At 35.9% G+C, this 11,944-nt stretch overlaps 1 protein-coding gene and 1 long non-coding RNA gene across 2 annotated transcripts; both read right to left on the bottom strand.

Moving 5' to 3' along the window:
* Positions 1–496: 496 nt before the first annotated feature.
* Positions 497–1,824, bottom strand: LOC105113021 (uncharacterized). The gene is made up of 2 exons (XR_839876.1): positions 1,676–1,824; positions 497–1,346 (listed from the first exon to the last, which is right to left on the bottom strand). It is a non-coding gene; the product is annotated as an uncharacterized LOC105113021 (long non-coding RNA).
* An 11-nt stretch (positions 1,825–1,835) lies between these two features.
* LOC105113019 (uncharacterized) lies at positions 1,836–4,050 on the bottom strand. Its single transcript, XM_011008998.1, has 4 exons — positions 3,859–4,050; positions 3,617–3,766; positions 3,353–3,472; positions 1,836–2,086 (listed from the first exon to the last, which is right to left on the bottom strand). The coding sequence occupies exons 2-4, from the start codon at positions 3,675–3,677 to the stop codon at positions 1,923–1,925; spliced, it is 345 nt and encodes a 114-aa protein (XP_011007300.1). The 5' UTR covers positions 3,678–3,766; positions 3,859–4,050; the 3' UTR covers positions 1,836–1,922.
* Between the last annotated feature and the right edge of the window lie 7,894 nt (positions 4,051–11,944).

Genomic DNA, 11,944 nt, shown 5'->3' with positions numbered 1-11,944 from the left:
AACATTGCAACAGTGATCTCGCTTCTTTGACGTTTTGTTGGTTCCCAAAACTTACCCAAGCTCCGTGTGGAGGAAGTGAAGTGTAATGGTGGTGTGCAATGGTTGTTATGGCTGGCTGAGGTGAAGGCATTTGGTGGTGACTTGGAGGGTGGGGTTGTTGGTGATGGTGTTGCTGGAGGTGTAGAAGTGGGAGGTGGGTTAATTATTTTGGTCAAAAGAGAGGGATGAAGCTTTGTATCATTGAGAGTGGGTCTCACGGTGCACGATAAGTGAATTTGTTTTTTGGGTGATTGGGAACTATGTTTATAAAACACGAAAAATTCTTATTCTAATTCAAACACACACTAAATATTTATAATTTACAAAATAGGCCTCTACTATTTATGATTTACAAAATAGGCCTCCACTATTCCTGCACTTCAGAACTGACCGCACATTAAACATTCATAATTTACATCCAATTTTATAATTTTATTATATAATCATCCGATTTACAAAATACCAACCTGTGACAAACTATATATAATACATACTGGCTTCAAGGCCGTCATTGAAAACAGCACAGCCACATAAATATCACGAAAATGAATAACAACCATACATGCAATAAAACACAATATATAATGATCTATGGAACAGGTTCAAACCATCAAGAAAATGGAATAACCTCTATGCCAGTTAAACCTCCCATATTAATCAAATCGACGGAGCTTTCTCTCCCGTGGTAGGCAAGGGGCAAGAAACCGTGGCAGAGCTTTCCAGTTTCTCTTGAGAATGTCGTAGGTAGAGTCCAGAAATGAGACGTAAAGACGGAATTGCATTATTGTAAATACCAAGACAGGAAGAAATGAAGCAACGGAAAGGAGTAATGTTGTTAAGTTTGTCCCTGATTGAACGAGTATTAAAATTGTTGACCCAAAGGATAGCATGCTCGTCATCATTGATAAAAAGAGGAAGGTGAAGCCAACGGTAAGTTTTCGAGGATGAGCGATGTGGAAATCTTGCAGCTCAAATCGAGAGGTCAACAAAGAGAGAAACACCGTAAGTGAAGTCAAGGAGAATGCTAGGGAGTCAACATCCGCAACAGCGAAAGTCAGAAAATAGGGAGATTTGATGAGATTGGGCTTGCCATTCTCATCAGAACCGCCAGGCACAGTATAGGCAGCGGCAAAGACAAAAGTAGCAACAAGTGCAGCTACTGTGGAACAAGACTAAGTTGTTTCCTTGATCCACGTTCGTGCACTGTTCAGTTGCTCCTTGTGCTGCTCGTAGAAGAGTTCTCTTGCAGTCATGCCATCCTCGTTCCGAAGCGTGACATAATGAGAAGGAATTACCTCCCTAACTTGCTGCAATAATTGGGAGATAAACATGATCATTATAAGGAGTTCTAAATCAAACTAAATATTATAGAAATGAAATTACTAGAGTGCAGATAATATTTTAATTGCGAACAATAGTTAAGTTTTCCTCAAACTAGTTGGTTCATGTGGTAAGGAGAACTCGTTCAGCCTGATGTCTTAATCAGGTTCGACATATACGTTAATTGTATTGGATAATATGATTGAAACAAATATTTTGATAGGGTGGTGTTCTTATACACAAGATGTATAAGATGGTACAAAGTTCATGAATAATTTTTATCAGGAGGTAAAGACAAGGGATGAGAAGGTCTCACCTCAAACCATTGCAACTCATCCTGAAGTTGATGTGCAGGTCCAGGCTTGGTTCCTCCTCTGTAATGCTCCATATCTGCAACATGGTGCAGCAATGTGTTGCCCTTCTTATCAACAACTCGATGCAGTCTAGCCAATGGTATTTTCTGATGCACCAATGTGTTGCCCTTCAATGATGAGTTCGTTTCAGAAGTTTCTGTTGTATAATGAAGTTGGATTTCTACTGTATCTTTTCCTTTGCTAGTGAACTCAGAGAACTGGTTTTTTCCCTTTTCTATATTCTTTCCCACCCAGTCCTTCCTCTGTTATGCTGACTTTATTCAATGACTCGTCTTTCTTTATTAGGATTTCGCCGAGCCTCAAAGCAAATACATGCATTCTTTTCTGGTTCCAGAATCCTTCTAGCCAACATCCTACTTCATGTTCATACGAAGGGGAACGAAATTAAACATGGATCGATGAGAGGTAGCCATTTTTAAGAAACAGAAAGAAATGTTAACAATGATAGTAGAAGGATGAACAAAAAAAATTTCATGATTGTAGAAGGTGAAAAAATAGAGACATGGTAAAGGTGAAAACAGATAATGATTGTCTGGTTTTTAACCTTTATATCAGCAATTCTCTTTGCTTTCATGCCTTATACTTATATTGGGTAGTCAAAAACTATATGACTAACTTTCCGTTATTAATAATAGTCTCTCTCGTTTATAAAAAATTTGTAGAAGACAAAACAACACCAACATAATTAAAAGAAGTAATCGTACGTAGCTAGAAGAAATGAATCTAAATCGTGCAACCATAAAAGCGAGCCTGATAATTTTTTTTGTTGTTTGATATTTACAGAGAGTTTATGTAGTTCTTTAGGAAGAGGCTCTATATCTGATGACTCCCATGAATTATTTGCATAAGCTTCAAAAAACAGGGTGTGAACCAAAACCTCTTGTTAAGTTAATGAAGATGTAACACTGAATCCCATTTTTCCAAGTTCAAGCATATAAGGATTATTCGTTTAAATGCACCTTTTTAAATAACAATGAGATGGTGCTCAATCGGTTAGTCCTACAACTGTCTTTTGCTGAAACTGTTAAGTTAATTGAAAAAATGAGTGTTAGGATTCGGATAGGTTATCAATTCTTATTAAAATGATATTTGTTTTTGTATTTTAAAAATATTTTTTGAAAAAAATTATTTGTTTCTAATAAAATATTTTTTAGTGTTTTTAGATTATTTTGATATGCTAAAATAAAAATAAATAAATAAATAAAATATTATTTCAATATATTAAAAAAAACACTTTAAAAAATAATTACTACTATAATACCAACAGAATTTAAAATTCTAATATCAAAAGCTAGAATTCTAGTTCATGAATGTTTATTTTTAAAGTTATAATATCAATTTAAAAATCATTTCAATAAAAAAAAATTAAGTTACTAATTAATACTTACAAGGGAACAACTACAAAAGGTCGTTGTATCTCTACTCACGTCATCATATTAAAATCTGCAACGTGATAGATCATTACTTATCATTTTCGACGCCGCAAACTGGAAATACAACACTTGTAAACTTTGTTCGAGCCATGAAATTTTAATATCGATATACAAATTAAGGTAGCTCAATATATAATACCACCTAGCCTTGAAACCAAAAGAACGGGCCTCAATTGTGTTCCATACCTTCAGGGACTTTTAAATATTTGAGTATGCCGCCTCTTGGTTTCCTCTCCAGCATCTTTCTTTCCTTCAACCAAGTTTCTACCTGTGATTTTACCTTGTGGTCACGTTTAACAGGAAGGCCTGCAACATAATATAGAGTTCAATTTATATGTGTGTGTGCATACACATATATACATATAAGTGTGTGTGTGTGTCCATGGTATACATACAAGAAATATGTAGGCAATATTGTAAGGTCTAATAATGTGGTTAGTGTAGGCATACAGCAGTAGATGAGTCTTTCACATATGTCCATGGGAAATCCACTCTCAAAAGCGGTTGGCATTTGGGCTAGAAGTTGAAGAGCAGTTACGCCGTCTTTGTCCTTCAACTTGTGGAGCGAGTCATCCAGTTCTAGCAACAGTAAAGCTGTTTCTGCATTCATGAAATTAGGCATAGAATAATTATACGATATCTTATATATGTATACTTTTAAATTCCATAATTTGACAGAGATAAATTGTTACCAAAGTGTTGCCCTCTGATTGCAGCGCTAAGGATAGACAGGCCATCCGTTCTCTTGCGGTGAATTGATAATATGCGGCAATTATCATGCACGCATTTTTCTGGTTTGGATGTGATTAAAAACTCCACTATTTCTGTCTCAGCAAATCCAGCAGCTGTAAACAATGGGGTTTCACCGTAGTTATTTTTTCCCTTAAGGACAACGTTCTACCAAGAGCCTTGCAGCCTCATAATTCCCGTAGATGGTTGCCTCATGAAGAGCCGTATTTCCAAATTTGTTTTTTCTCTTCTGAAATTGAATCTCAGCTACTCGGGACTCTGTCTCAGGTACAGGGGACTCTATCTCAAGTTCAAAGGGTTCTGTCTCATCATGTACAAGGAATTCTGCCTCACCAGGTACATCGAATTGTAAATCCTTCACGATTTCAAGTAAATCTTTAAGTGGTTGCTCTTGTTTGCTGTACATAGCTATATGAAGTGCAGTATCCGCAGAGAGCGTAACCGGGAAGGGCACATCTAGGACACGTTCCTGATAATGCTCAAGCATGCTTTTCCAATTTCCACTCATGGCTGCTCTATAAGGTATCCCCATTATAGGAAGAGAATCCATATTTTTGTTAGGATGCTGGCATGCAAATCCGACAAGATAAAAGATAAGAGACAAGAGAAAATAAGAAATAGAACACACAAGAATTTACGTGGTTCACCCAATTGGGCTCTGTCCACAGACAAGTATAGAAGGATTTTACTAAGTAATGTGAGAATTACAACCTCTCTCAAATAATAGGAGAACAACTAAGAATCTCTCTATTATTAGAAGAAAACACCTCACTTACTCTATCACAAATACCTCACAATTTTGTGGGATTACTCTCTCTTCACTCTCTTCTTCTTCTCTCTATTTTGGCGTGCATAAAGGCTTGAATGCATTGCCTATTTATAGGCAAGAGTGAGGGTATAATGGTCATAAATTTAGGAGGAATATATGCCTAACAACTCATCCTCCACTCATACTCCATTAATTATACCAACTCATCCTCCACTCATACTCCACCAATTACAACTCATCTCCCACTCAAATCCCATTAATTATGCCACCTAATTAAATGACTTTACATTCTCTCACTTGAAGACTTTGATGATTTAATCAAGTCTTCACACTTGATTATCTGTGATTCTTCTTCTATCCTTTCTATACTTGTCATCTTCATGTTGTTTACGTTTCTGTTAGGCCATAAGAGGATCTGCACCACATATACTTATCAGTGTTGACCGGTTTGGTCAAAGCATCTGCTGGGTTTTCCTTTGTGTGAATCTTCTGAAAATCCACACTTCCATCTTCCACCACTTCACGAACAAAGTGATACTGAACATCTATGTGTTTTGTTCTTGAATGAAATGCTGGATTCCTTGCAATATGCAAAGCACTTTGACTATCACAATACAAAAGAATATTCTCTTGTTTGTGCCCGAGCTCCTCCATAAGTTTCTTCATCCATATTGCTTCTTTACAAGCTTGTGTAGCTGCCATGTACTCAGCTTCTGTTGTGGACAAAGCTACAACAGTCTGAAGTTTAGAAACCCAGCTCACAGCTCCTCCTGCAATTATGAACACATAGCCTGTAGTGTATTTTCTTTTCTCAAGGTCACCAGCAAAATCTGAGTCAACATAACCTTCGATCGTAAATTCTAATCCTCCATAACATAATGCAACATCTGAGGTATCCTTGATGTATCTCAAGATCCTCTTAATAGTATTCCAATGCTCTCTACCTGGATTTGCCATGTATCGACTAGCTGATGCATACGGTACTCGAGACATCTCCATCCTCTCTGCTTCATTGCTAGTAGACATACTTGAGGATAATTTGAAATTAATAGGAAGTGGGGTAGAAATTGGCTTGCAATCTTGCATGTTGAAGCGTCGCAAGATTTTCTTCAAATAATTCTTCTGAGAAAGCCAAATCTTCCTCTTACTTCTGTCTCGGTGAATTTGCATCCCTAGAATCTTATTTGCTGGTCTCGAGTCCTTCATATCAAACTCCCTAGCTAACTGTGCCTTCAATTCTTGGACTCGATCTTTGTTGGGGCCTATCACCAACATGTCATCCACGTACAACAACAAAATGATGAAATCTTCTTCAAACCTCTTATAATACGTACAATGGTCTGAACTGAGTCTGTTGTACCCAAGGCTAATTATGAAGGAATCAAATCTCTTGTACCAACATCTCGGCGCCTGCTTGAAACCGTATAGAGATTTGTTCAACCTGTAAACCAAGTTCTCCTTGCCTATTTCAGCAAAACCCTTTGGTTGGAGCATATAAATTTCTTCTTCAAGTTCTTTATGAAGAAATGCAGTTTTCACGTCTAACTGCTCCAAGTGAAGATCAAATATAGCACACATTGTTAAGACTACTCTAATTGTCGTAAGTCGTACCACTGGAGAAAATATCTCATTGAAGTTTATTCCTTCTTTCTGAGCATATCCTTTCACCACTAATCTTGCATGATACCGCTCCACTTGATCATTGCCATCACGTTTTATCTTGTAAACCCATTTGTTGTCAATGGCCTTTCTTCCTTGTGGTAGCGGAACAAGATCCCAAGTATTATTCTTGTGCAGAGCTTCAATCTCCTCTTGCATTGCTGTCATCCACATAGATACATCTGTGTTTTTAATAGCCTCATGGAAAGTTGATGGCTCTCCATCCTCTGTTAGAAGACAGTATGCAATGTTACTTTCAGTAACATATTCTCAGTGCCAAGTTGGTGGTCTTCTTTCACGAGTCGACCGCCGAACTTCAAGAGTTTCAGACTCTATTTGTTCTTGCTCTTCATGCTCTGGTACAGCTTCAGAAGAAACATGATTTTGAGTATTTTCCACATGGACTGCTGTAGTCTCCTTTAGAATGCTATTATGCTCTTCCATTTGCATTTTACCTTCTGCAAATATGACATCTCTGCTGATAACTACCTTATGGGCAGTGGGATCCCACAAGCGATACCCCTTCACTCCATCAGTATATCCCAAGAATACACATTTTCTGGATTTTGAATCCAGCTTGCTAACTTCTTGTGTATTGTACATCACGTACACAGGACTTCCAAATATATGCAATCGAGAATAATCAGCTGGTTTTCCGGTCCACATCTCCATCGGTGTCTTCAGCTCAATTGTAGTTGATGGAGATCGATTTATCACATAACAGGCGGTATTGACTGCTTCTACCCAGAATGACTTTCTTAGACCTGCAGCCTTCAATATTGCTCTTGTTCTTTCTAATAGAGTTTTGTTCATCCGCTCTGCCACTCCATTTTGTTGTGGAGTGTATGCCGTTGTGAACTGCCTTTTGATACCTTCATGTTGACAGAAGTTATCAAATTCATCACTGATATATTCTCCTCCATTGTCAGTCCTCAAACACTTGATCTTCTTTTCAGATTCAAGTTCCACCCGCGCTTTGAAAGTTTTAAAGACTGTAAGCACATCTGTCTTTCTTCTAATTGGATACACCCAACATCTCCTGGAGAAGTCATTTATGAATGATACAAAGTATCTTGCTCCTCCCAAGGATACAACTAGTGCTTGCCAAGCATCAGAGTGAATTAGGTCTAAGATGCATTTGCTCTTAGTTGTTGATGTGTCAAACTTCAACCTGTGCTGTTTACTTGTAACACAATGCTCACAAAAAGGTAAAGTAACCTTTGTAAGCCCAGGGAGTAACTTCTGATCAGAGAGAACCTTTAAACCTTTCTCTGACATGTGACCTAGTTTTTGATGTCACATCATCGTCTTCTCTTCTGCAGGACTGACTGATGCGATTGACGCTTCTGCCTCATAATGTGTTTCTCCCATTAATGCAAATATATTTGCAACTGTCTTTCTTGCCTTTAAAACCACCAGTGCTCCTTTGATGATTTTCATGATTCCATTGTTTGTTCGGATCTTACAGCCAAGACTATCAAATTGTCCTATGGACAAAAGATTATTCTTTAAGTCTTTCACATGTCGCACTTCTGAAATAGTACGAATTAAGCCATCATACATCTTCAATTTGATGGTGCCAATGCCAACAATCTCTAAAGCATGATTATCACCCATAAACACTTTGCCTCCAGAGATAGGTTTATATGTATGGAACCAATCTCGATGAGGAGTCATATGCCATGTTGCTCCTGAATCCATTAGCCAGACCTTAGTGAGCTCTTCTGTATCTGTAGAGATTGTTGCTGCTTCACTATATAAAACATCTCCATCTTCTAAGGTGCTCGCAACACACCCTTGAGATTTGATAACTCTGCAGTATTCTCTATACCCTTTTTAAACCAACAATCCTTTTTGAAGTGCCCCTTTTTGCCACAGTTGTAGCATTTCACAGTCTTCTTACTTCTTGATTTGGACCTCCCCTGCCGTTGACTCCCACTAGAGCCACGCTCCGTTGATCTTCCTCTTGACATCAACAACGCCTCTGCTTGGTTTGAACTGTTTCTGTCTCCTTTGTTTTTGCGCTTATTTTCTTCTTCCAAGATAATGGCTGCAACATCATCGAAGACTAAATAATTTGAGAGGATATTATTGGTCAAGTTGATAATAAGTTGATCATATGAATCAGGAAGACTTTGAAGTAGAAGCTCTACACGTTCATTTTCCTCTATTTGATGACCCAACGTAGTGAGTTGTGAAAATAGAGTTCTTATTGTGTTGATGTGGTCATTCACCGACGTGGTTTCTACCATTCGACGGGTATAAAGTCTCCGCTTTAAGAAAATCTTATTGTGCAAAGACTTGGACTCGTATAACTTTGATAGAGTCTCTCATATCTCCTTAGTTGTTTTCTTCTCTGCCACACTTGATAATACTTCATCGGCTAATGCTAAATGTATGTTAGCAATAGCATTGCCATCCATCTCATTCCATTTTGCATCATCAGTGATCTCCGCGGGTCGATCCCCAATTGCTGCCAAGCAATTGTCTTTCCTTAAAATTGCCTTGATTCTCATTTTCCACAGTGAGAAATTGCTCCCATTAAATCTCTCAATCTCGTACTTTGCTGCCATTGTATTCACCGAGATCTATTCAGCTATCACTATTTCACAGGTCTGTAACGTATATAAAAATAGTATCGTGTCAATAATACTTCATTAAGTAAGTTCCTAGGAAAGATTGGAGGGGTCACAAACAGTCCCGTTTAAAACCCAATCTCCTTAGACAGAACTTCCTATACTGTATTTAATCACCGCACTGACTTTCTATATACGCCAACAGTAACGTATGTGAACAGTACCGTATAGATGAATAGTGTCGTATAAGTGAATAGTACCCGTATGCACGAATAACTTTGTGTATTATTTGATACCACTGTTAGGATGCTGGCATGCAAACCCGACAAGATAAAAGATAAGAGACAGGAGAAAATGAGAAATGGAACACACAAGAATTTACGTGGTTCACCCAATTGGGCTACGTCCACAGACAAGTATAGAAGGATTTTACTAAGTAATGTGAGAATTACAACCTCTCTTGAATAATAGGAGAACAACTAAGAATCTTTCTATTATTAGGAGAAAACACCTCACTTACTCTATCACAAATACCTCACAATTTTATGGGATTACTCTCTCTTCACTCTCTTCTTCTTCTCTCTATTTTGGTGTGCATATAGGCTTGAATGCATTGCCTATTTATAGGCAAGAGTGAGGGTATAATGGTCATAAATTTAGGAGGAATATATGTATAACAACTCATCCTCCACTCATACTCCATTAATTATACCAACTCATCCTCCACTCATATTCCACCAATTACAACTCATCTCCTACTCAAATCCCATTAATTATGCCACCTAATTAAATGACTTTACAATTTTCTCTCTACAAAAAATTACGTAAGTGACTATTGTTAATAAACAATCTCAACTTAAAGCTAAATAAGGTGAAACCCTAAAACTAAATTTATATTATATAACTCATAATACGGATCATTAATATAATGGAAAACAAAATTAGGAAGTGAGCACTCAAGGAGAACTGTAAGTATGTCATACCTTTAAGTAATGGAAATGATCGAAATGCTCCTCCCCCTACTTCTTAGTAAAATCAATGTCAACAAGAAAACTTGTTACTTGTTCTCATTTGCTTTCTCGTATATAGTTACAATTATTACACTATAATATGAGATGTTCCCATTTGCTTTTTCGTACATAATTACAATGATTACACTACAACTTTAAAGAAGCATACAATATACAATTGTGTTTCACGTTCATGACAAAGTGTCCTTGAAATCTATTTTTCCAACAAGCCATAGGGACATCATTTCCTTCTGCTTGGAGTACAGAATGCAATGGAAATGATCACCGACCCGCTACTAGGCTAAAAGGGTAAGCCCCCTGCCTTGAAACATCGCATCAAAAGCATTAAAGTCTCAGAGAAGAAACTACGTCCTTGAACATGGCAGGCCGGGAATAATACTTGCAGTCTAAGTGTATTTTTAAAACCCAGTCTTTGAACTTTCTTCTTGGAAAAGAACATGTATTATTAGTGTATTATTAGGCCGGGAATTCTATCTAGTGCTTTTCACAGAGGATAAACCATTGGTTTGCCATGGTATCATGTGCATTGTGTGCAAGCCATCGAGGCGTGTCTCATGCAATTATAGAGATTTCGTCCCGCTTCAAATTATAATTATAATTATTTTTTAAAATATTTTTTATATTAAAATAATATTTTTTTATTTTAAAAAAATTATTTTTGATATCAACACATTAAAATAATCTTAAACATAAAAAAATTTAATTTTTTTAAAAACACAATTTGCATTGCGTTTCCAAACATTCTCATAAAAAAAAGGTGTTAAAGATATGAAGGGTTTTTCAGAGTAATTTAAGTTGATAAAAAAAAAATCATTGTCCCAAAAAAGATTTTCTAAAAGAAAAAAAAATAATGAGGGCTTGAAATTTTTTAAAAAATTAGAAATAATGTTATTTTGAACAAAACACATCATTTTATTTAAATAAAAATAACAATAAAAAGTATTAAATTTCAAATTAATTTTTAATTTTTGACTTGTTCAATTAAATTTTCAATTGTAATTTTAATTTTAAAAATCAATTTAATTATATCCTGTTGAATTTAAATATCCAGTCACTTAACTTGATATGGTCTGTCATTTACGAGTAATAGATGGTGTTAGGGGTGAGGAAAAAAACTGAAAAACTGATTAAACTAAGAAAATAGAAAAACAAATAACTGAAAAAACCAAATTAAAAAAAAACTGATTAAAATTTTAAAAAACCTGGCCGGTTCGGTTTTGTTTTTATAAGAAAAAAACCAAAAAAATCGAACTGAACAGAACCGAAAAACAAAAAAAATGAATTAAACCAAAATTGATCGGTTTGACCCGGTTTAGATTTGATTTTAATTTATAAAAAAAATTTAATTTAATTATTTTTTTATAAAAATTAAATCAAACTAAAAATAATAACTCTTTATAGGTGGTGCTTTATCAGGTAATAATGGAGGTAGCCCTAGCACATTGACATGGGTTATGTTGTCTAGGTGATGGTGACATGTACCATGTAGGTGGTGCGATGTGGCACTTTAGCATGTAAGTGATGGTAAACTGGCATACTTTGAGCCATAGTTATTAAACCCGGCTCGGGAGTTGATCCGGTCAAGGGGTTGGGTCCCAGGTTTCATGGGTCAACTCGGGTCGACCTGGAAAAATTAAAAAAAATAAAGTTTTAATATTTCATATGCAAAAATCTATATAAATATAAATTATACATATGGTAAACAATCAAGTTTAAAAGAATATTTAAAAAAAAATTATCTCATATTGAAAAGATATTATGTTAAACTTTTAAGTTGAAGTATTTAAATCAAAAAAGTTTTTTATCCCACATTGAAAAAACATAACGTTTTTTTTTTTTGGAACATATAGTATTTATACTAATAGGTTTCAAATCCCACATTGAAAAAATATGATTTTTTTCATGAGAGCATAGAGTATATATACGAAAAGACTTCAAATCCCACATTGAGAAGATACTATGTTATCTTTTTAAGTTGAAGTATTTAAACCAA

The sequence above is a fragment of the Populus euphratica genome, unplaced genomic scaffold (assembly GCF_000495115.2).
Source record: "Populus euphratica unplaced genomic scaffold, PopEup_1.0 scaffold382.1, whole genome shotgun sequence".
NCBI classification, from domain to species: Eukaryota; Viridiplantae; Streptophyta; class Magnoliopsida; order Malpighiales; family Salicaceae; genus Populus; species Populus euphratica.
This window is presented reverse-complemented; position numbering and strand designations above follow the sequence as displayed.